This window comes from Chanos chanos, chromosome 3 (assembly GCF_902362185.1).
Source record: "Chanos chanos chromosome 3, fChaCha1.1, whole genome shotgun sequence".
Taxonomy (NCBI): domain Eukaryota; kingdom Metazoa; phylum Chordata; class Actinopteri; order Gonorynchiformes; family Chanidae; genus Chanos; species Chanos chanos.
In genome coordinates, this window is record NC_044497.1 from 675,001 (window position 1) to 700,000 (window position 25,000).

The 25,000-nt window shown below is 43.9% G+C and overlaps 1 protein-coding gene across 1 annotated transcript in view; it reads right to left on the reverse strand.

The window, feature by feature from the left end:
- The window catches only part of wdr90 (WD repeat domain 90), a 49,167-nt gene extending 24,223 nt beyond the window's left edge, over positions 1-24,944 (reverse strand). The window contains exons 1-19 of the mRNA XM_030770182.1: positions 24,917-24,944; positions 24,442-24,533; positions 23,705-23,881; positions 23,265-23,403; positions 22,794-22,964; positions 22,486-22,612; positions 22,184-22,251; positions 21,104-21,210; positions 20,175-20,378; positions 18,934-18,999; positions 18,137-18,205; positions 17,746-17,856; positions 17,268-17,413; positions 17,039-17,096; positions 16,440-16,558; positions 9,484-9,645; positions 8,896-9,026; positions 543-659; positions 1-209 (exon numbers count right to left, since the gene is read on the reverse strand). The exon at positions 1-209 is cut by the window's left edge and continues 27 nt beyond it. Coding sequence (XP_030626042.1) covers positions 1-209; positions 543-659; positions 8,896-9,026; positions 9,484-9,645; positions 16,440-16,558; positions 17,039-17,096; positions 17,268-17,413; positions 17,746-17,856; positions 18,137-18,205; positions 18,934-18,999; positions 20,175-20,378; positions 21,104-21,210; positions 22,184-22,251; positions 22,486-22,612; positions 22,794-22,964; positions 23,265-23,403; positions 23,705-23,881; positions 24,442-24,533; positions 24,917-24,929 — 2,286 coding nt within the window. The 5' untranslated portion in view covers positions 24,930-24,944. The remainder of the gene's footprint in view (positions 210-542; positions 660-8,895; positions 9,027-9,483; positions 9,646-16,439; positions 16,559-17,038; positions 17,097-17,267; positions 17,414-17,745; positions 17,857-18,136; positions 18,206-18,933; positions 19,000-20,174; positions 20,379-21,103; positions 21,211-22,183; positions 22,252-22,485; positions 22,613-22,793; positions 22,965-23,264; positions 23,404-23,704; positions 23,882-24,441; positions 24,534-24,916) is intronic.
- Between the last annotated feature and the right edge of the window lie 56 nt (positions 24,945-25,000).

The window sequence follows — 25,000 nt, forward strand, 5'->3', positions numbered from 1 at the left end:
TCGGACGGTTCCATCTCTGGATGCCGTGGTAACACGTCTGCGAATCCCATCTATACTGAAGCCAAGCACTGGCTCCGTGTGTGACCTCATAAGAGTGTTGTAACCATGGCTACGCACATCCAAATACCCAAGATTCCCTGTCCTGGTAGCAGCCAGAACACTCAGGCCGTCTGTGGAGACGGACACTACATTGACCGGCCCCTCATGTTCTAAACAAACACAAACACAAACAAACAAACATCATTTAACGGTCCCCACAAAACACAAACACAAACACAGACAGCTGACACGGCAGAGGCGGAGAGCCACATGACGACAGTATCACACTCCTTATTTTCAGGCCCTGGGTAAAAATGACATCACAAACCCCTGGTCTCTCCTCCCCATATTACCCAGTACAACCCAACGGTACCCTGTGTTCCCAGTATTATCATGAATAGTGAAGTGCCACTGAGCCCTGTGTTCCACACTCACAGTGACAGAGTGACTGACAGGTTCGACAGCGCGTGTGATTGGCTGAGTGGAGTAAGAGATGTACTGACCCGCTTCCAGGAAGACAGATGAGAAGTCCAGAGGCCAGAGCCGCAGAAATCCGTCCTCTGAACCCGTCGCACAAAATGCAGAACACACACTGATACTGTTCACAGCAATGCCTGGACCTAAACACACATCACACACACACACACACACACAGACATACAGACAGACAGACACACACAAACACACATAGTTGTGAAGCGAAGGCTTGTTTGTGGTGTTGAAACTGTAGTGTGAGTGGGCCTGTGTTCTGATTCTCTGAGGGTTTTTGACTTCACTGCATATAATCAATACAGTCCTGAGGTTTACATGGCAGGCAGACAGGCAGGACACACTGGTTTTCTCAGGTGGTGTCTGATATTACCCACTGATACTGCACTTTTCACTGTGTGATTAACACACGACAAATAGGCTTGGGCAGTGTCTATCTCATCATACCTTCATATCTTCCTGACATTTCACCAGGGTATACGGTATATGACGGCATTTGTGTAAAAAAAAAGAAAACAAAGGTAAAGAGAATCAGCCGTCGGTTAATGGGCCAGTGGTTCTCTAAAAGCCCTCGTAATTTTACGACGATATGATGAAGATCGATTCCATATACACATTTCTTTTTTCACGTTGTACAAGTTGCTTTTGTCTTTGTTTATTCTATATAGTTGAGTATGAGGGAGGCAATGCTGATGGCCTAACCGGTGTGCTGCGGTGTGGGTTAATTGCATAGTGGACATTGTCAGTTCATCTAAGTCATTCACAACGTTAGAGCAATCGTATGGGATATCGCTCGGAAGCATAAGATGTCGAGACGCGTGGCTAATATAATTTTACTATAATTTAACTGGCAGAAGTCCAGTAAGGACAAGCAGGAATATGTCGCGGCCCATTCTTTACTAAAAGAGCACTTTCTTTTCTTTGTGGCCGTGATGTCCCCTGGTAGCTCTTACCTTCATATCTGCAAAGTTTGTCTAAGTTTGGTTTTTGTGACGTAGCAGAGGAGTTCACCGGCCCCACGCCTGCACAGTTTGATTGACAGCTGTCACGGATGAAAGCCACTGGCTTTTAGAAAAGCTTGGCTGTGTTGTACTGGTATGAGCCAGGTTGCTGCTTTTGACGTAGCGCTATTGAGTAGAATAGAAACTATGCCGCAACAGCATAAGGGGTTCATGTGCCAGGCGGGTGAAAGAACGCATCCATGTGTTCTTATGTCTGACAATTAAAAACCCCAACGACCAATGAAAATGTGACGCCTTGTCACCCTCCCTCAATACAGCATCTCCACAACAGTTTAACGGAAAGAGGAGCGTCTGTATTTTTCACGGTTTTGAAAATCATACCTTCGGGACTTCTAAATACCCTGGTATACCGTAATACCTTGATACCGCCCAATGTTAATGACAACTTTCAGTCACTTCACTGATACTGCACTTTTCACTGTGCGATTAACACACAACACTTTACTGACTCTAACAACACACACAAACACAGTCTTGGCACTCTGAACTTTAAAACAGCCAACGGACTTTCCAGACAATAAAAGCATTAAAAGGATTAGATCATTCACCTAATGGAAAACTCAAAATGAGACAATAACAGGTTTTTCTGACAGCTGTAATTACTTTAATAATTGTTCTCTTTCACATGTGAGAGCAATTCAGAAAGAACACAGCCAACAGCAATCAACCTCATTTTCATATGAAAGAACTACAAATGGATTTTAAAAATAAAGCACTCCCATAGCCTTTCAGCACCTGTAATGTCCCTCTATTTGACCCCAGTTGGCAAGCATCTGTATCCCTGTCAGAGACCCAATGGAATGTCCATTGTCCAATCAGAATCTTCTGCTCTGACGTAAAGGTACTTGCCAAGGTCCTGGCTCGGCATTCGGCACCTTTTTTGTCCAATATTATCTGCCCCGACCAAACAAGCTGTATTAAACAGAGACAGTCCTTTTCAATATCAGAGAGAAAATGACTACAACAGACTCTCCTGCTCAAAGGAATCAGCATCTCCATTAACCTCTGACATCCTATCCACTTACATAACTGCCAATCACATCACCCTAGGCATTGATCCTCCTGAAACCCCTCCGTCATATGAAAACCTGTCAAGGCATGTGATCAGTTTCATACATTTAGAAAAACTCATGTTCATCACAACAGGTCACCCGACACATTTCTATCACTGCTGGGCCCCAGCCAGAGTTGGCACTGATCCAATCCAATATTGGCATAGGGTGCAGATACTGACATAATTCACTCTGATCTTACCGATCCAGATTCCATAGCCTGATGTTTTTATGAATTATACATATGTAATAATGCAATTTTAAGCCTATAGCCAAAAGGCTGTAGCACTAACTAACTATTTAATTAGTAATTAAAGAATTCCACACAGACATCCAGCAGTGCCCATATTTTTTTGTTTATGTTTTTTTAGACGTACAGACGCAGCACTGGACCAGTTTTAGGTCCCAGTGCTGTGATGAGGGACTTCACACAGCGACAGGCGATAGTTGGACTCTGTGGTCTTTTGCTCCGTGACCACACTTCAGCTGGACACAGATCCAGTGTTTCTACAGTTAAGATTCGATGGTGCTGCGGTGCAATCACATTGGCATTTTCTTGTGGAAATGCATCTCCAGTTATATATGTGCAAGTCCTCTGGTCATATGAAACTATGACAGCCAGTGCTAATGGCTGCGTGCGTACGATAGTGACCGTCAGACGATATCCCGGCATTGTGTACATCACAGCGTCTCTCTCAGTTGCCATGCGACTTCTACATGCCACGCTAACATACGTACAACTTTTGTCCATTTCGAGATGTGACCGGTCGGTCAGAACCGAACTCGGACGTATGTCGGGGAATGGCTGTATTGGGATATTTTTACACATTATGCATCATCAGCTGGTGAATGGATAGTTTTCTTCCCTCCCTCTCTCTCATGTGGACTGCATAAGTGGAGGTATTGGTCCTGTATGTTGTATGAGTGGAGGTATTGGTCCTGTATGTTGTATGGTGTATGAGTGGAGGTATTGGTCCTGTATGTTGTATGGTGTATGAGTGGAGGTATTGGTCCTGTATGTTGTATGGTGTATGAGTGGAGGTATTGGTCCTGTATGTTGTATGAGTGGAAGTATTGGTCCTGTATGTTCTATGTTGTATGAGTGGAGGTATTGGTCCTGTATGTTGTATGAGTGGAGGTATTGGTCCTGTATGTTGTATGAGTGGAGGTATTGGTCCTGTATGTTGTATGCTGTATGAGTGGAGGTATTGGTCCTGTATGTTGTATGTTGTATGAGTGGAGGTACTGGTCCTGTATGTTGTATGAGTGGAGGTATTGGTCCTGTATGTTGTATGAGTGGAGGTATTGGTCCTGTATGTTGTATGTAGTATAAGTGGAGGTATTGGTCCTGTATGTTGTATGTTGTATGAGTGGAGGTATTGGTCCTGTATGTTGTATGTTGTATGAGTGGAGGTATTGGTCCTGTATGTTGTATGTTGTATAAGTGGAGGTATTGGTCCTGTATGTTGTATAAGTGGAGGTATTGGTCCTGTATGCTGTATGAGTGGAGGTATTGGTCCTGTATGTTGTATGGTGTATGAGTGGAGGTATTGGTCCTGTATGTTGTATGTTGTATGAGTGGAGGTATTGGTCCTGTATGCTGTATGAGTGGAGGTATTGGTCCTGTATGTTGTATGGTGTATGAGTGGAGGTATTGGTCCTGTATGTTGTATGTTGTACGAGTGGAGGTATTGGTCCTGTATGTTGTATGGTGTATGAGTGGAGGTATTGGTCCTGTATGTTGTATGTTGTATGAGTGGAGGTATTGGTCCTGTATGTTGTATGGTGTATGAGTGGAGGTATTGGTCCTGTATGTTGTATGTTGTATGAGTGGAGGTATTGGTCCTGTATGTTGTATGGTGTATGAGTGGAGGTATTGGTCCTGTATGTTGTATGGTGTATGAGTGGAGGTATTGGTCCTGTATGTTGTATGGTGTATGAGTGGAGGTATTGGTCCTGTATGTTGTATGGTGTATGAGTGGAGGTATTGGTCCTGTATGTTGTATGGTGTATGAGTGGAGGTATTGGTCCTGTATGTTGTATGGTGTATGAGTGGAGGTATTGGTCCTGTATGTTGTATGGTGTATGAGTGGAGGTATTGGTCCTGTATGTTGTATGGTGTATGAGTGGAGGTATTGGTCCTGTATGTTGTATGGTGTATGAGTGGAGGTATTGGTCCTGTATGTTGTATGGTGTATGAGTGGAGGTATTGGTCCTGTATGTTGTATGGTGTATGAGTGGAGGTATTGGTCCTGTATGTTGTATGAGTGGAGGTATTGGTCCTGTATGTTGTATGGTGTATGAGTGGAGGTATTGGTCCTGTATGTTGTATGGTGTATGAGTGGAGGTATTGGTCCTGTATGTTGTATGAGTGGAGGTATTGGTCCTGTATGTTGTATGGTGTATGAGTGGAGGTATTGGTCCTGTATGTTGTATGTTGTATGAGTGGAGGTATTGGTCCTGTATGTTGTATGGTGTATGAGTGGAGGTATTGGTCCTGTATGTTGTATGTTGTATGAGTGGAGGTATTGGTCCTGTATGCTGTATGAGTGGAGGTATTGGTCCTGTATGTTGTATGCTGTATGAGTGGAGGTATTGGTCCTGTATGTTGTATGAGTGGAGGTACTGGTCCTGTATGTTGTATGAGTGGAGGTATTGGTCCTGTATGTTGTATGTTGTATGAGTGGGGGTATTGGTCCTGTATGTTGTATGGTGTATGAGTGGAGGTATTGGTCCTGTATGTTGTATGTTGTATGAGTGGAGGTATTGGTCCTGTATGTTGTATGTTGTATGAGTGGAGGTATTGGTCCTGTATGTTGTATGTTGTACGAGTGGAGGTATTGGTCCTGTATGTTGTATGGTGTATGAGTGGAGGTATTGGTCCTGTATGTTGTATGTTGTATGAGTGGAGGTATTGGTCCTGTATGTTGTATGGTGTATGAGTGGAGGTATTGGTCCTGTATGTTGTATGTTGTACGAGTGGAGGTATTGGTCCTGTATGTTGTATGGTGTATGAGTGGAGGTATTGGTCCTGTATGTTGTATGGTGTATGAGTGGAGGTATTGGTCCTGTATGTTGTATGGTGTATGAGTGGAGGTATTGGTCCTGTATGTTGTATGGTGTATGAGTGGAGGTATTGGTCCTGTATGTTGTATGGTGTATGAGTGGAGGTATTGGTCCTGTATGTTGTATGTTGTATGAGTGGAGGTATTGGTCCTGTATGTTGTATGGTGTATGAGTGGAGGTATTGGTCCTGTATGTTGTATGGTGTATGAGTGGAGGTATTGGTCCTGTATGTTGTATGGTGTATGAGTGGAGGTATTGGTCCTGTATGTTGTATGTTGTATAAGTGGAGGTATTGGTCCTGTATGTTGTATAAGTGGAGGTATTGGTCCTGTATGCTGTATGAGTGGAGGTATTGGTCCTGTATGTTGTATGGTGTATGAGTGGAGGTATTGGTCCTGTATGTTGTATGTTGTATGAGTGGAGGTATTGGTCCTGTATGTTGTATGGTGTATGAGTGGAGGTATTGGTCCTGTATGTTGTATGTTGTACGAGTGGAGGTATTGGTCCTGTATGTTGTATGGTGTATGAGTGGAGGTATTGGTCCTGTATGTTGTATGGTGTATGAGTGGAGGTATTGGTCCTGTATGTTGTATGGTGTATGAGTGGAGGTATTGGTCCTGTATGTTGTATGGTGTATGAGTGGAGGTATTGGTCCTGTATGTTGTATGTTGTATAAGTGGAGGTATTGGTCCTGTATGTTGTATAAGTGGAGGTATTGGTCCTGTATGCTGTATGAGTGGAGGTATTGGTCCTGTATGTTGTATGGTGTATGAGTGGAGGTATTGGTCCTGTATGTTGTATGGTGTATGAGTGGAGGTATTGGTCCTGTATGTTGTATGTTGTACGAGTGGAGGTATTGGTCCTGTATGTTGTATGGTGTATGAGTGGAGGTATTGGTCCTGTATGCTGTATGAGTGGAGGTATTGGTCCTGTATGTTGTATGTTGTACGAGTGGAGGTATTGGTCCTATATGTTGTATGAGTGGAGGTATTGGGTCCTGATGTACTGTATCAGTCTCTTACTGTTAAAGTTAAAGCTAAAGTTATGTCCTGGTCATATACCACTCACTATACACACCATTCACTATACACACACCATCCACTATACACACACCATTCACTATACACACCATCCACTATACACACACCACTCACTATACACACACTATTCACTATACACACCACTCACTATACACACCATTCACTATACACACACCATCCACTATACACACACCACTCACTATACACACCACTCACTATACACACCACTCACTATACACACACCACTCACTATACACACCACTCACTATACACACCATTCACTATACACACACCACTCACTATACACACACCATTCACTATACACACCATCCACTATACACACACCACTCACTATACACACCATTCACTATACACACCATTCACTATACACACACTATTCACTATACACACCACTCACTATACACACCATTCACTATACACACCACTCACTATACACACACCACTCACTATACACACCACTCACTATACACACCACTCACTATACACACACCACTCACTATACACACCACTCACTATACACACCATTCACTATACACACACCACTCACTATACACACACCATTCACTATACACACCATCCACTATACACACACCATCCACTATACACACACCACTCACTATACACACCACTCACTATACACACCATTCACTATACACACCATTCACTATACACACACCATTCACTATACACACACCATTCACTATACACACACCATTCACTATACACACCACTCACTATACACACACCACTCACTATACACACCACTCACTATACACACCATTCACTATACACACCATTCACTATACACACACCATTCACTATACACACACCACTCACTATACACACCACTCACTATACACACCATTCACTATACACACACCATTCACTATACACACACCATTCACTATACACACCACTCACTATACACACACCACTCACTATACACACCATTCACTATACACACACCACTCACTATACACACCATTCACGATACACACCACTCACTATACACACACCACTCACTATACACACACCATTCACTATACACACACCACTCACTATACACACACCACTCACTATACACACCATTCACTATACACACCATTCACTATACACACCACTCACTATACACACACCACTCACTATACACACACCACTCACTATACACACCATTCACTATACACACACCACTCACTATACACACACACCATTCACTATACACACACACCATTCACTATACACACACACCATTCACTATACACACACCACTCACTATACACACACCACTCACTATACACACACCATTCACTAAACACACACCATTCACTATACATACCATTCACTATACACACACCACTCACTATACACACACCACTCACTATACACACCATTCAATATACACACACCACTCACTATACACACACCACTCACTATACACACCATTCACTATACACACACCACTCACTATACACACCATTCACTATACACACACCACTCACTATACACACACCACTCACTATACACACACCACTCACTATACACACCATTCACTATACACACACCATTCACTATACACACACTATTCACTATACACACACACCACCCAGAGTGGAAGTAACAAATTACAGTTTCTCTTGTTACTGTAACGAAGTTAATTTTTTTGTGTACTTATACTTTTTGAGTATTTTGTAAAAACTGTCATTTTACTTTTACTTCAGTATGTTCATCCTGAGGTATGTTACTTTGCTACAATTTAAACGGCCTCCGTTACAGAGTTAAAAAAATAATAATAAAAAAAAGTCTCCATGAGTAACACGCCTGGAAATGAGGTGATCACCGAGACAGGAAATCACCTGCCCCAGAGAATGCCTACACAGGAGAGAACTTCCACTCTCAGGACATCCTGCTTCACAGGGGGCGCTCGCGAGACTATGGAGCTGTGCCCCAAAAATTGTAACTCTCACGGGGCAAATTTTTTTTCTGGCAATTTCAGTATGTTCTCAATATAAGGGGTCAAGAAAATAGATGTAGTTCCATTTTTCTCTCTCTCTCTCTCTCTCTCTCTCTCTCTCTCTCACTCACTCATTCTATCTCTCTCTCACTCACTCTGTCTCTCACTCACTCACTCTGTCTCTCACTCACTCACTCTGTCTCTCTCTGACTCACCTGTAGTGAAGGTTTGTTTTTCTCTCCGGTGGGCGTGGCTTATCTGAGCTGGGAGAAGTCTGCGGACGTTGCTTATCGTCACGGCAACATAGTTAATCTCCAAAATGTGACCACTCTGACTGCTGACAAACCTGTTCCAGTCAAAACCCAGACACACATCACCTGTCAGTGCTTACATATGTGTGTGCGTGTGTGTGTGTGTGTACTTGAGGATAAATTGTCAATTACAACAAAATGTGCTCACTGAACACGAAAAACAAAAAAACTCTGGGCATACAACGCATTAATCCCTTTAAAAGCAATTTCCTCAAGTTTTCTCTCCACTCAGTGACTCACTTTCTCCACCAATCACACGACTCTCATTCCTCTGTCCCCTGTTTACGCTGTATCATCTGATATCTGTATCAACATTAAGGCTAATGTAAGATCCCAGACGGCTGTTTTATCCTCTAATCACAGACGCGCTGGGGACCATGCGCTAAGTGCCACTCGTCTACTGGTTGTCATGGAGACAGGCACTGTATGAGGTTCAGGCAAGGTGAGTGCCCAGAGAACCCCCCCGTTGGGCTGGATAAACACGTGACTCACAGTGTGCGAGAGTCAGCTTCCTCGTCTGGGCTCAGGCCGTCCTCAAAGTCCAGATCAGTGAAGTCCAGGTTATGGTACTGACCCAGATTCACAGGGCAGGACCGCAAAGAACCGCCACGAACACGCCACAACCGCACATTACCACTGCCACACGACACCATTCTGTAGAAACACACAGAGCCCAGAACACACAGCACAACACAACTTACACACTCTTCATCTGAAATCCACTGCCACACGACACCATTCTGTAGAAACACACAGAGCCCAGAACACACAGCACATCACAACTTACACACTCTTCATCTGAAATCCACTGAGAGAATGTGTATGTGTGTGTGTGTGTGGGGGGGGGGTGTCTGTGTATATATACGTGTATATGTATGTGTATGTGCATATGTACGTATGTGTATATGTCTATGTTTGTATGTGTGTATATATGTATATTTATGTGTATGTATGTGTGTATATATGTATATGTGTATATTTATGTGTATGTATGTGTGTATATATGTGTGTGTATATGTATGTATGTGTGTATATATTTGTATGTGTATATGTATGTATGTGTGTATATATGTGTATATGTATATGTATGTATATATGTGTATCTGTATATGTATGTATGTGTGTATATATGTGTATATGTATGTGTATGTGTATGTATGTGTGTATATATGTATATGTGTATATTTATGTGTATGTATGTGTGTGTATATATGTGTATGTGTATATGTATGTATGTGTGTATATATATGTATGTATATATGTGTATCTGTATATGTATATGTCTATGTATGTGTGTATATATGTATGTGTGTATATGTATGTATGTGTGTATATATGTGTATCTGTATATGTATGTGTATGTATGTGTGTATATATGTGTATCTGTATATGTATGTGTATGTATGTGTGTATATGTGTGTATATGTATATGTATGTGTATGTATGTATTATAGGTGTACAGAGATGTCATTATCTGTATCTGTATCTGTTCAACCAGATGAATGATTTCTCTCAGTATCTGTATTGGGACAGTAGGGGGTGTGGTTCATACTGGAGGTCATGTTAAACAGTGTAAATGCTGTGTTTTCATTGGCAATGTGATGTTTGTGCCCTCACAGCATCAGACTGATGTAATATTGGCATATGATTAATTATGATAATATATTTCCACATCCTCAAACTGTAATTTTTATCTCTCTCTTTTCTTTATCTTTTTAACTAAACAAAGTTTTGTGAACTGAACCCCATCACCCCTTTAACTGGGGACCACTGAACAATGAGAAACTGAAAAAAATGTTTTATAAATCGAAAGATTATTTTTTGCATTGGAAATACAAAACTATTCACAGTAAAGATTTAGAGAAAAATATCCATTCAGTTGAAGGGAATAATCTTAAATTCCAATGATGCTGCGTTCACGATTCTTTATGTGTTAATGGTACTGCAGTTCGCTAGGGAAACTTTTTACAATATTTTACAACAATAATTTGCGCTGACTCGGTAGGGGGCGACTGCAGAATTATAGCGATCACTTTTCAGTAATTTGCGCTGACTCGGTAGGGGGCGACTGCAGAATTATAGCGATCACTTTTCAGTAATCTGCACTGACTCGGTAGGGGGCGACTGCAGAATTATAGCGATCACTTTTCAGTAATTTGCGCTGACTCGGTAGGGGGCAACTGCAGAATTATAGCGATCACTTTTCAGTAATTTGCGCTGACTCGGTAGGGGGCGACTGGAGAATTATAGTGATCACTTTTCAGTAATTTGCGCTGACTCGGTAGGGGGCGACTGCAGAATTATAGCGATCACTTTTCAGTAATTTGCGCTGACTCGGTGGGGGCGATTGCAGAATTATAGCGATCACTTTTCAGTAATTTGCGCTGACTCGGTAGTGGGCAACTGCAGAATAATAGCGATCACTTTTCAGTAATTTGCGCTGACTCGGTGGGGGCGATTGCAGAATTATAGCGATCACTTTTCAGTAATTTGCGCTGACTCGGTAGGGGGCGACTGGAGAATTATAGTGATCACTTTTCAGTAATTTGCGCTGACTCGGTAGGGGGCGACTGCAGAATTATAGCGATCACTTTTCAGTAATTTGCGCTGACTCGGTAGGGGGCGACTGGAGAATTATAGTGATCACTTTTCAGTAATTTGCGCTGACTCGGTAGGGGGCGACTGCAGAATTATAGCGATCACTTTTCAGTAATTTGCGCTGACTCGGTAGTGGGCAACTGCAGAATAATAGCGATCACTTTTCAGTAATTTGCGCTGACTCGGTGGGGGCGATTGCAGAATTATAGCGATCACTTTTCAGTAATTTGCGCTGACTCGGTAGGGGGCGACTGGAGAATTATAGTGATCACTTTTCAGTAATTTGCGCTGACTCGGTAGGGGGCGACTGCAGAATTATAGCGATCACTTTTCAGTAATTTGCGCTGACTCGGTGGGGGCGATTGCAGAATTATAGCGATCACTTTTCAGTAATCTGCACTGACTCGGTAGGGGGCGACTGCAGAATTATAGCGATCACTTTTCAGTAATTTGCGCTGACTCGGTGGGGGCGACTGCAGAATTATAGCGATCACTTTTCAGTAATTTGCGCTGACTCGGTGGGGGCGATTGCAGAATTATAGCGATCACTTTTCAGTAATTTGCGCTGACTCGGTAGTGGGCAACTGCAGAATAATAGCGATCACTTTTCAGTAATTTGCGCTGACTCGGTGGGGGCGATTGCAGAATTATAGCGATCACTTTTCAGTAATTTGCGCTGACTCGGTAGGGGGCGACTGGAGAATTATAGTGATCACTTTTCAGTAATTTGCGCTGACTCGGTAGGGGGCGACTGCAGAATTATAGCGATCACTTTTCAGTAATTTGCGCTGACTCGGTAGGGGGCGACTGGAGAATTATAGTGATCACTTTTCAGTAATTTGCGCTGACTCGGTAGGGGGCGACTGCAGAATTATAGCGATCACTTTTCAGTAATTTGCGCTGACTCGGTAGTGGGCAACTGCAGAATAATAGCGATCACTTTTCAGTAATTTGCGCTGACTCGGTGGGGGCGATTGCAGAATTATAGCGATCACTTTTCAGTAATTTGCGCTGACTCGGTAGGGGGCGACTGGAGAATTATAGTGATCACTTTTCAGTAATTTGCGCTGACTCGGTAGGGGGCGACTGCAGAATTATAGCGATCACTTTTCAGTAATTTGCGCTGACTCGGTGGGGGCGATTGCAGAATTATAGCGATCACTTTTCAGTAATCTGCACTGACTCGGTAGGGGGCGACTGCAGAATTATAGCGATCACTTTTCAGTAATTTGCGCTGACTCGGTGGGGGCGACTGCAGAATTATAGCGATCACTTTTCAGAGATGTGTCGTAAATGAAACGACTTTCCACCGGGCTTTTCTTAATGGAGCAAATTAACACACAAAGAAATTAACACATACAGAAATTAACACATACAGCTGCAAATTAACACATACAGCTGCAAATTAACACATACAGCTAAAAACAACAGGTTGCAGGGGTAAACCAGCTGCCACCCCGGGCTTTTCTCTCGCTAGCTCCCACACCTGACTCGGTGGGGGCGACCGCAGGATATAACGATCATTTTTCAATGATGTGCAGTAAATGGTTAGTGAAATCAAAGTCCTATGTAGCAAACAAAATGGGAATCTTTGTATATCTGTATATGTATGTATGTATGTATATGTGTTTCTATATATGTATGTATGCCTGTGTGTATACAGTGCATACCAAAAGCTTTCAGACCCTTTCAAGAATTTTCCACATTTTGTTATGTTTCTCATCAGTTTTCACACAATACTTCACAATGACAAAGCAAAAACAGGTTTTTGGAGTGTTTTGTTAATTTATTAAAAATAAAAGACTGAAATATCCCATTTACATAAGTATTCAGACCCTTTGTTATGAAACTTGTCAGAGCTCTGGAGCATCCTACTTCTATCAATGGTCCTTGAGATGCTTCTGCAACTTGATTCGAGTCCACCTGAGCCTAAGTGAGCTCATTGGACATAATCTGTGTCTTGACACAATCATGTCTCACAGGTCTACAGACAATTGTCTCGACCTCATGGCTTGGTCTTGGTGCCATGACCCGGATGGGAGTGAGGTTTGGGGGGGGGGGGGGGGTGAGTGTAATGGTAGCCAGCGAGTAGAGTGCTGCACAGTGAGTATACCTCACTCCCCCGACACCTTAAGAGGCGTACTAGCCACTGACGCTAGTGCCCATGGGTTTTAGCCTCTTTGTTAGCGGGATCTTGTCAAGACACAGATCTGTATGGATCTTGTGTCTGTGTCTTGTTCAGTTTGGCCACTCTACCATCTCCTCCAGCTGAGAATGATGGAGGCTGCTGTGTGTATCTGTATGGATCTTGTGTCTGTGTCTTGTTCAGTTTGGCCACTCTACCATCTCCTCCAGCTGAGAATGATGGAGGCTGCTGTGTGTATCTGTGTGGATCTTGTGTCTGTGTCTTGTTCCGTTTGGCCACTCTACCATCTCCTCCAGCTGAGAGTGATGGAGGCTGCTGTGTGTATCTGTGTGGATCTTGTGTCTGTGTCTTGTTCCGTTTGGCCACTCTACCATCTCCTCCAGCTGAGAGTGATGGAGGCTGCTGTGTGTATCTGTGTGGATCTTGTGTCTGTGTCTTGTTCCGTTTGGCCACTCTACCATCTCCTCCAGCTGAGAGTGATGGAGGCTGCTGTGTGTATCTGTGTGGATCTTGTGTCTGTGTCTTGTTCCGTTTGGCCACTCTACCATCTCCTCCAGCTGAGAGTGATGGAGGCTGCTGTGTGTATCTGTATGGATCTTGTGTCTGTGTCTTGTTCCGTTTGGCCACTCTACCATCTCCTCCAGCTGAGAGTGATGGAGGCTGCTGTGTGTATCTGTATGGATCTTGTGTCTGTGTCTTGTTCCGTTTGGCCACTCTACCATCTCCTCCAGCTGAGAGTGATGGAGGCTGCTGTGTGTATCTGTGTGGATCTTGTGTCTGTGTCTTGTTCCGTTTGGCCACTCTACCATCTCCTCCAGCTGAGAGTGATGGAGGCTGCTGTGTGTATCTGTGTGGATCTTGTGTCTGTGTCTTGTTCCGTTTGGCCACTCTACCATCTCCTCCAGCTGAGAATGATGGAGGCTGCTGTGCTCTTGGGCACTTTCAATGCTGCAGACATTTTCTCGTATCTGTCCCCAGATCAGTGTCTTGACACAATCCCGTCTCACAGGTCTGCAGACAGACCTGGCTTGGTCTTCACTCAGACATACACCATCAACTGCGACACCATGTACAGACAGGTGTGTGCCTTTCCTATTTACGTCCAATGAGCTCACTTAGGCTCAGGTGGAGTCCAATCAAGTTGCAGAAGCATCTCAAGGACCATTGATAGAAGTAGGATGCTCCAGAGCTCAATGACAAGTGTCATAACAAAGGGTCTGAATACTTATGTAAATGGGATATTTCAGTCTTTTATTTTCAATAAATTAACAAAACACTCCAAAAACCTGTTTTTGCTTTGTCATTATGGAGCATTGTGTGTAGACTGATGAGGAAAAAAAAATGAACTGAATCCATTTTAAGATGAGTCTGAAACATAACAAAATGTGGAAAACTTGCACTGTATGTGTATCTGTATGTGTATGTATATCTGTATATCGTTGCTGTCGGGCGAAAACCTCCTACGTCCAAAACTGTTACTTTTCAGGAGATGAAAAAAAAAAAAGACTCGTGTTTTTAAAATAATTGAAGACCGTGTCGTCAAAGTTGGTGTCGTGTCTTTATATATGGTAAGATACTTGCATGTGTCATTATACTTTTCATATTTTACTAATATCAAGTTTAAATGGAGTTACGAAGTTTCTGACCAGCGAATGTCGAGATTCGTGTGTTTGTCCGTCACTGATTAGAACGGCCGCATCTCAGGCAGGAAGTGCGTCGCATTACGTTCAAGTTACAAAGTTTATACAGGCTACTGAAGACTGTGTTGTTATAAAAGTGCTATAAACAGGCTACTGAAGACTGTGTTGTTATAAAAGTGCTATAAACAGGCTACTGAAGGCAGTATTGGCTATGACTAGACGGCAGATGCTGGACTATAAACTGCACTCCAACCCTCCGTGTTTTGCCCGCACTCTTCTCTGCACCCACATGACTCAGCACCCACATGACTCAGGCCTCAAATACATAAAACATGAGCCTTTACAGACTTAGTGTTTCTTGAGTAAAGAAAACGCTGTACTTATTCAAACAACCAGTTCTTTATTTACCTAGCACTGCAAACAACCAGAGGCTAGCGTAGCTAGCTAGCGATGTGACAAGAAATGATTGGAGTGATCAGGTTTTGCCGACAGTTTGAGGATCCAGTGGAGTTGCGAGCTACAGTCACAAGCTCTTTTTAATACTTTTCATTGGTTAAATATTTTTAAAACCCACAGACGTACAGGATGACCAATAGCATTGATTTATGAAAAAAATAAAAATGACTAAATATGGAGGTTTCCACCCGACAGCGACGATATGTATGTATATATGTTTATGTGTATATGTATGTGTATGTACGTGTGTGTATGTATGTATGTATGTATATATGTTTATGTGTATATGTATGTGTGTGCATGTATGTATGTATGTATGTTTATGTGTATATGTATGTGTGCGCATGTATGTATGTGTGTATGTATATATGTGTGTGTATGTATGTATGTGTGTGTATGTATGTTTGTATGTATGTACGTATGTATGTGTGTATATATGTTTATGCATGTATGTATGTATGTATGTATGTATGTTTATGTGTATATGTATGTGTGTGCATGTATGTATGTGTGTGTATGTATGTATGTATGTGTGTATATATGTTTATGTGTATATGTATGTGTGTGCATGTATGTATGTATGTATGTGTGTATATTTGTGTACATGCCTTGTGTCATCAAAGTAGGCAATCTTCATTGACTGCACGTCGGCGTCTGTGTGAGCTTTGGCCAAAACAGAGACCACGCCCCCTTTGGTCACATGTTCAGTGTTCCATACAATAACCATCTAAACATGAAAAATGATTTTCAATAAACACAAACACTGTAACTCCCTCAACAGCACTCACCAACAAACTGATCTTTAGAGTGTATATGGTGTTCAAACAGTCTGCAGACAGGATTTAAACTGCTTAAGCACACTCACACACACTCACATACACTCACACACACACAAACGCACGCGAACACACACACCACACACACACACACATACACAAATGCACGCGAACACACACACCACACACATACACTCATCACACACACCCACACCACACACGCACACACACACACACACCACACACATGCAGAGACACAGACATGGACAGAGACACAGAACGAGACACAATCATACACACACAAACAGACACACATTCACACACACACACACGCACCACACACACACGCACACACACACACACACACACACACACACATACACACACGCAGAGACACAGACATGGACAGAGGCACAGACACACACACTCACTGTTTTATGGTGGTTGTCTTTGCCAACTCCACACAAAACTCCTCCACTGTAAGAGAAGCTGAGAAACAAAGCAGATGAGGAGGGGGTTCAATACAGAGCGTGTGTGTGTGTGTGTATTATCTGAGTGTGTTGAGTGTGTGTGTCTGTCTGTGTGTATTACCTGAGTGTGCTGAGTGTGTGTGTGTGTGTGTATTACCTGAGTGTGTGTGTGTCTGTCTGTATGTATTACCTGAGTGTGTTGAGTGTGTGTGTGTGTGTGTTAATCATGGCAAGACAGTGTCGCTTCCTGAAGCTCCATAGACGCAGTAGACTGTTACTTCCTGTCTGAACCGACGCCAAAACAGAACCACTACCATTTAACGCCAGGGCAGACACCTACACAAACACACACACAAACACACACACGCACACGCACACGCACACGCACACGCACACAGACACATGCAAATAATATGCACAAACTTAATACACACAACCAGAAATACAGATTAGCTTGTACAAGCTATCACTTCACAACATTGTGTGGGTGTGTGTGTGTGAGAGAGAGAGAGTGTGCGTGTGTGTGTGTGTGTGCACGCGCGTGTGTGTGTGTGTGTGTGTGTGCATGTGCGTGTGTTTCTGTGTGTGCATGTGTTTCTGTGTGCGTGAGTGTGTGTGTGTGTGTGTGTGTGTGTGTGAGAGTGTGTGTGTGTGTGTGTGTCACATGCCTTATCTGTGTGTCCGATAAAGAAACGCTGCTGGCCAGAGGAGATCTTCATACTGACAACAATCGCATGACACGGATAAACCACCTCCTCTCCATCCCGACTCCACACCACCTACACGCATACCCCACACACACACATATACACACACGAGCACACACCAGACACAGTGAATGACCTTTATTTCAGTACAGAAAAGAGTTGAAACACTGAACTTAATGACAAAAACTCACAGAGCGTTAAGACACCATGTTCTCATACATTGAGAGAGAGGGATTAAGAGAGAAAGAGAGAGAGAGACTGAGAGAGAAAGAGAGAGCCAAAGAGAGAGAGAGAGAGAGAGAGAGAGAGAGGGAGAGAGATGTATGTATTTGTGTGTGTCAGGGTTACTCACACATTTAGTTGTTGCTCCTCCAAAGCCAATGATCCTGTTGAGCTTCAGTATGGGATCAGGGTGTAGTTTCTACAAACACACAGAAAATACACACACTGAACACATACGCACAATACACACACGACTCAAAACACACACACACACACACAATACACACACAGACTCAATAAACACCCTAGAGACTCACAAAAAACACACACGCGCGCACTCCATACATACACACACAACAAAACACACACACTCAATACATACACACACACACTACACAGATACACACAAAGGACCTCTTGTGTGTGTGTGTGTGTGTGTGTGTGTGCGCGTGTGTGTGCACGCACGCATATATGTGTGTGTGTGTGTGTGTATGTATGTATGCATGTGTGTGTGAGTGAGTGTATGATTCCTGTGATCACTGGAGGGCTGGAAATCCACAGGAGACAGACTCAAAATGCCATTTGGCAGCCTCTCATAGCGACCCCCGACCCCAACCGCGCTCTGCTTACACGCAACCGCTAAAGATAACCTCAGGTCAAAATTCAGTCCCGTGGGTTTAAGTGACTGCGTGTATGTCTGTGTGTGTATGTGTATGTCTGTGTGTCTGTGTATGTGTATGTCTGTGTGTGTGTGTGTATTTGTGTGTGTGTGTGTGTTTATGTCTGTGTATGTGTATGTCTGTGTGTGTGTGTGTGTGTGTGTATGTGTGTGTGTGTGTGTGTATGTCTGTGTGTGTGTGTATGTCTGTGTGTATGTGTGTGTGTGTGTGTGTGTGTGTGTGTATGTGTGTGTAAAGTGATTCCTACCTGTATCTCTCTTGCTGATCTGACTGAAGAAAGTGACACAGGACGAGAAACAGTCATACACACCACCTGTTCATAATAAAACACACATACTATCACACACCATTCACCTGTACATAATAAAACACACATACTATCACACACCATTCACCTGTACATAATAAAACACACACACACACACCATTCACCTGTACATAATAAAACACACATACTATCACACACCATTCACCTGTTCATAATAAAACACACATACTATCACACACCATTCACCTGTTCATAATAAAACACACATACTATCACACACCATTCACCTGTACATAATAAAACACACATACTATCACACACCATTCACCTGTACATAATAAAACACACACACACACACACACACCATTCACCTGTTCATAATAAAACACACATACTATCACACACCATTCACCTGTTCATAATAAAACACACATACTATCACACACCATTCACCTGTACATAATAAAACACACACACACACCATTCACCTGTTCATAATAAAACACACATACTATCACACACCATTCACCTGTTCATAATAAAACACACATACTATCACACACCATTCACCTGTACATAATAAAACACACACACACACACACACACCATTCACCTGTACATAATAAAACACACATACTATCACACACCATTCACCTGTACATAATAAAACACACATACTATCACACACCATTCACCTGTACATAATAAAACACACATACTATCACACACCATTCACCTGTTCATAATAAAACACACATACTATCACACACCATTCACCTGTTCATAATAAAACACACATACTATCACACACCATTCACCTGTACATAATAAAACACACACACACACACACACACCATTCACCTGTACATAATAAAACACACATACTATCACACGCCATTCACCTGTACATAATAAAACACACATACTATCACACGCCATTCACCTGTTCATAATAAAACACACATACTATCACACACCATTCACCTGTTCATAATAAAACACACACACACACCATTCACCTGTTCATAATAAAACACACATACTATCACACACCATTCACATGAACAATTACACACACACACACACCATTACACACCATCCACCTAAACACCATTACAAACACACACACACACACACACACACCGTTCACCTGACCTATATAACAGACACACAGACAGAGAGCGGGTCTGTTGAATTTGAAAGGGAAACAGAAGTTTTACATTAAGCTGGTCATGACTGTCAGAGGTGTGTGAGGAAACATGGCCGTCATGGTGGACACACACACAGACCTCTTTGTCCTTCTCACACTCCTGCTCTCCTTCTGACCTTTCACCTGGTGACCCCTGCCCCCCTCTGTCCCGCACTGGAGCTGAGGTCAGCTCAGGCAAACTGGGGGTCAAAAGCTTGGAAGGCCATCTGGGACACTGCATATGGAGTGAGAGACACAGACAGAGAGAGAGAGCGAAAGAGAGACAGAGGCAGAGGGAGAGAGACAGAGGGAGAGAGACAGAGGGAGAGAGACAGAGACAGAGGGAGAGAGACAGAGACAGAGGGAGAGAGACAGAGACAGAGGGAGAGAGACAGAGGCAGAGGGAGAGAGACAGAGGGAGAGAGACAGAGACAGAGGGAGAGAGACAGAGGGAGAGAGAGAGAGGGAGAGAGACAGAGGGAGAGAGACAGAGGGAGAGAGACAGAGACAGAGGGAGAGAGACAGAGGGAGAGAGACAGAGGGAGAGAGACAGAGAGATTCTCACTATTACGGCGGTTTGTTCACTATTAAACACTCAGACGAGTGTATTGTGAGCAGGAACATTACGAAAGGACAGGTAATGAGGGATTAAAAACATGATCTGTGTGTGTCGGTGAGTGTGTGTATTTCAAAACAAAGACTCAACCAAAACACAATGCAAACACATTTAAATCTGCTGCTGTGAATTTCAGTTCTTTTTTTGCTAAACATTTTCTCATTTGAGGCGCGTTGCAGATGGACAGACTTCATTCATTCTCTTCCAGCTCTGGCTCTGAAAGGGCCAACCCACTGGGCACTGAGCGAGATCAAAAGAGAACAAAAGTAACAAGCAATTCTTCTGAGGGGTGTTGAGTTACAAGTCCAGGGAACACACACACACACACACACACACACACTTACAGGTTTGGGAGTGGTGATCTGTTGTATGAGGGAGACTCTGTCCTGCACTGGTTTACTGACACACACACTACGACTCTCCTCTCTCTGTGTCACATCAGCAACACACTCTGAGAAAGAGAAACAGAGAGAGAGGGAAAGAGAGAGAGAAACAGAGAGAGAGGGAAAGAGAGAGAGAGAAACAGAGAGAGAGGGAAAGAGAGAGAGAAACAGAGAGAGAGAAACAGAGAGAGAGGGAAAGAGAGAGAGGGAAACAGAGAGAGAGGGAAACAGAGAGAGAGGGAAACAGAGAGAGAGGGAAACAGAGAGAGGGAAACAGAGAGAGAGGGAAACAGAGAGAGGGAAACAGAGAGAGAAACAGAGAGAGAAACAGAGAGAGAGGGAAAGAGAGAGGGAAACAGAGAGAGAGGGAAAGAGAGAGAGGGATACAGAGAGAGAAACAGAGAGAGAGGGAAAGAGAGAGAGAGAAACAGAGAGAGAGGGAAAGAGAGAGAGAGAAACAGAGAGAGAGGGAAAGAGAGAGAGAAACAGAGAGAGAGGGAAACAGAGAGAGAGGGAAAGAGAGAGAGGGATACAGAGAGAGAAACAGAGAGAGAGGGAAACAGAGAGAGAAACAGAGAGAGAGGGAAAGAGAGAGAGGGAAACAGAGAGAGAGAGAAACAGAGAGAGAGGGAAAGAGAGAGAGAAACAGAGAGAGAGGGAAACAGAGAGAGAGGGAAAGAGAGAGAGGGAAACAGAGAGAGAGAGAGAAACAGAGAGAGAGAGAAACAGAGAGAGAGGGAAAGAGAGAGAGAAACAGAGAGAGAGGGAAGGAGAGAGAGAAACAGAGAAAGAGGGAAAGAGAGAGAGAAACAGAGAAACACACAGAGACACAGAGGCAGAGAGGAAGGTATGAATCATGTTCTTGTTTAGTTTTTTCATATACACTCTACACTCCACTCCACAACTGTGTGCGATTATGTCCCTGCTCTGAGTATGTGTGTACAGCTACTACTGCAATGTGTACGTGTGTGTGTGTGTGTGTGCGTGCGTCCATGTGTATGTGTGCCTGTATGTGTGTGTGTGTGTACGTGAGACACTCACTGATAGCTGGTGTTCCGTGCCCTTTCTGTATGGAGTCGAATGGCATCTTCCCACCATCAGACGGGAACCTGAGGATTATAAACCACACCCACTTTTTGTGAACACGCAAACACAACCTCAACATAACCCCCACAACTCAAAATAACTCCCCACACACACACATTCCCGCACACACACATTCCCGCACACACACATTCCCACACACACACATTCCCACGCACACACATTCCCACGCACACACATTCCCACGCACACACATTCCCGTAGGAAATAAACCCAAACACACACCACCTTGCTCCTACCTGACGTGATGGTAGAGCTGATGCCAGCTGCTACCAGCGGGCACAGGGAAACTCATCTCTCTGGGCATCGCTGCCCACCCCTCACCCAGTGACACACCAGAGTGACGAAACTCAGAGTATGACACGCCTACACACACACACACACACACACACGTTATATACATACACTTTATATCCACATAAAGCATGCAAGTGTGTGTGTGTGTGTGTGAGTATGTGTGGTGTAGTGTAGTGTGTGAGTGAGAGTGTGTGTGGTGTAGTGTGTGAGTGTGTGAGTGTGTGTGTGTGAATGAGAGGGGCTGTCATACTGGGGTCCAGTAGCAGGTCACTGGTCATGATGTTTTTGATGGTCATGTTGGAACAGAGTTTCACACTCTTCAGGTGTGAATACTGTTTATTCAGGTAAACAGACAGAACGGAACGAAGGTCCATCACCATACACGTCCATCGCACACTCGCTGGAGCACACCCCACCAACCCTGACGGTTACCATGGAGACACATGCAACACACCCATATTACCATGACAGTACCAGGCAACAAACATTTTAGCAATGTAATGACTATGCTTACGTACTACACACACGTGTTCTGGCGTCTGTATGTACTATGTAAATTATTAGTCGGGGACACCCCGTGTGTGTGTGTGCACGTGTGTGCACGTGCGTGCGTGCGTGTGTGTGCGTGTGTGTGCGTGTGTGTGTGCATGTGTGTGTGTGTGCGTGCGTGTGTGTGCGTGCGTGTGTGTGTGCGTGCGTGTGTGTGCGCGCGTGTGTGTACCGTGTTTGGCAGTCTTGGCTGTGCTATCATACACAGAGCCGTGTGCAGCGGCACAGATAAACGGAAACTGCAGTGAGGTGGGCGTGGCCTTAAACTCTTTCATCAGGTTGGAGAAGGACACACGGATCACCTGGCCCTCCTACACCGCCAGACAGGACAGACAGGACAGACAGGACGGACCGCCAGACAGGACAGACAGGACGTACCACCAGACAGGACGTACCACCAGACAGGACGTACCACCAGACAGGACAGACAGGAGAGACGTCATGCACAGCAAACGAAGCACTCATCACAGCATCTGTCTGCTCTGCTCTGTTCCCCTCCCTAAACCAATTAATTCCCCTATCAACCCCCCCCCGTGTTCTTTAACAGTGCCACCCCCTCCGGTCTCCCTGACTCCACCCCCTCCCTCCCTCTCTGGCGCCGTTGTTCGTTACCTGTGAGGCGACGTCCAGGTGCACTGTGAAGTGGTTTCCTGGACTGGGTCTGAACAGGAAGTAGACGTATCGGCCCGTCAGACCCAGCGACTGGGACCCGCTCTTGGGCAGGAGGATGTAGTTACTGGCTGGGACGGAACCGCGGATACGATACACGGGACACTTCAGCGTTTTGTCCTTTGGTTCCGTCGCCACAGCAACAGAGAAGAGAAGACACCAAACAAACAAGGTGTATCGGTGTAACGACAGATTATGGCTCTGTCACCTCAGCATCTGTCCCAACAGTCCCGTTACCATAGCAACACGTACAATGCTACTGATTACACGATAACGCAGACTGCGATCAATAAAGAGTATAAACATAAATACACAGGATAGACACAAACATAGACACATTGATAGACACAAAGTATACTTAGTGAATGTATAAAAAACACTGTCCACAGCACTCAGTTTTAACTGACTGACTGACTTTTACACGTAGGCAGCAAGAGAGACAGAAAGAGACAGAGACAGAGAGAGAGACAGAGACAGAGAAAAAGAGAGAGAGAGAGACAGAGACAGAGAGAGCGAGAGAGAGAAAGAGAGAGAGAGAGAGAAAGAGAGAGAGAGAGAGAAAGAGAGAGAGTGGCCAAGTAGTGTAGCATCAACCTAACAAGTGGGACAACACTGTGGAGTGTCACTGCCTGAGATGATTCTGACTCTTGACGATTCTAAAACTTGACAGGTTCTGGTACCGTGTAAGACGTTACATCTCCTTCTCGACTGGCTTTCTTCCACTCGTCTATCCGCATGTGTTTGAACACATTCACATACGGGTTCTGCCACGCTAAACAGACAGACGGAACAGAGGAAGACAGAGAGGAGAGAGAAACATTTTTGAGGGTTAATATCAAACCATTTTTCCTCCCTCTGTCTTTACAACACGCAACTGAGGAATGAGCATAGTTAAGTAAATGTTTAATAATTCTTGTATGTAAATACGAGTATCGGCATTCTTGTAGTACGTTATGTGGAAAGTTAATAACACGTTTACCATATGAAGAAGACCAACATCTCCTTCAAGGGTTCAAACAGTGGGCCAAAATCTCCTCGTATTCGTTATTAATACCACTTAAAAGAGTACGCTCAAGTCTACCGCTAGTTCAGTCCAACGTCAGCTTAAATTTGACATCATGGCGTTTCAGAAACATAACTTTACAGCTTGCTTACCTCTGGAAGACATGGCTGTGATTCGAACTGTTGACGGCACGAGACGGTTGGACCAGAGCAAACTCTTGCCTATTCACCTGTTAA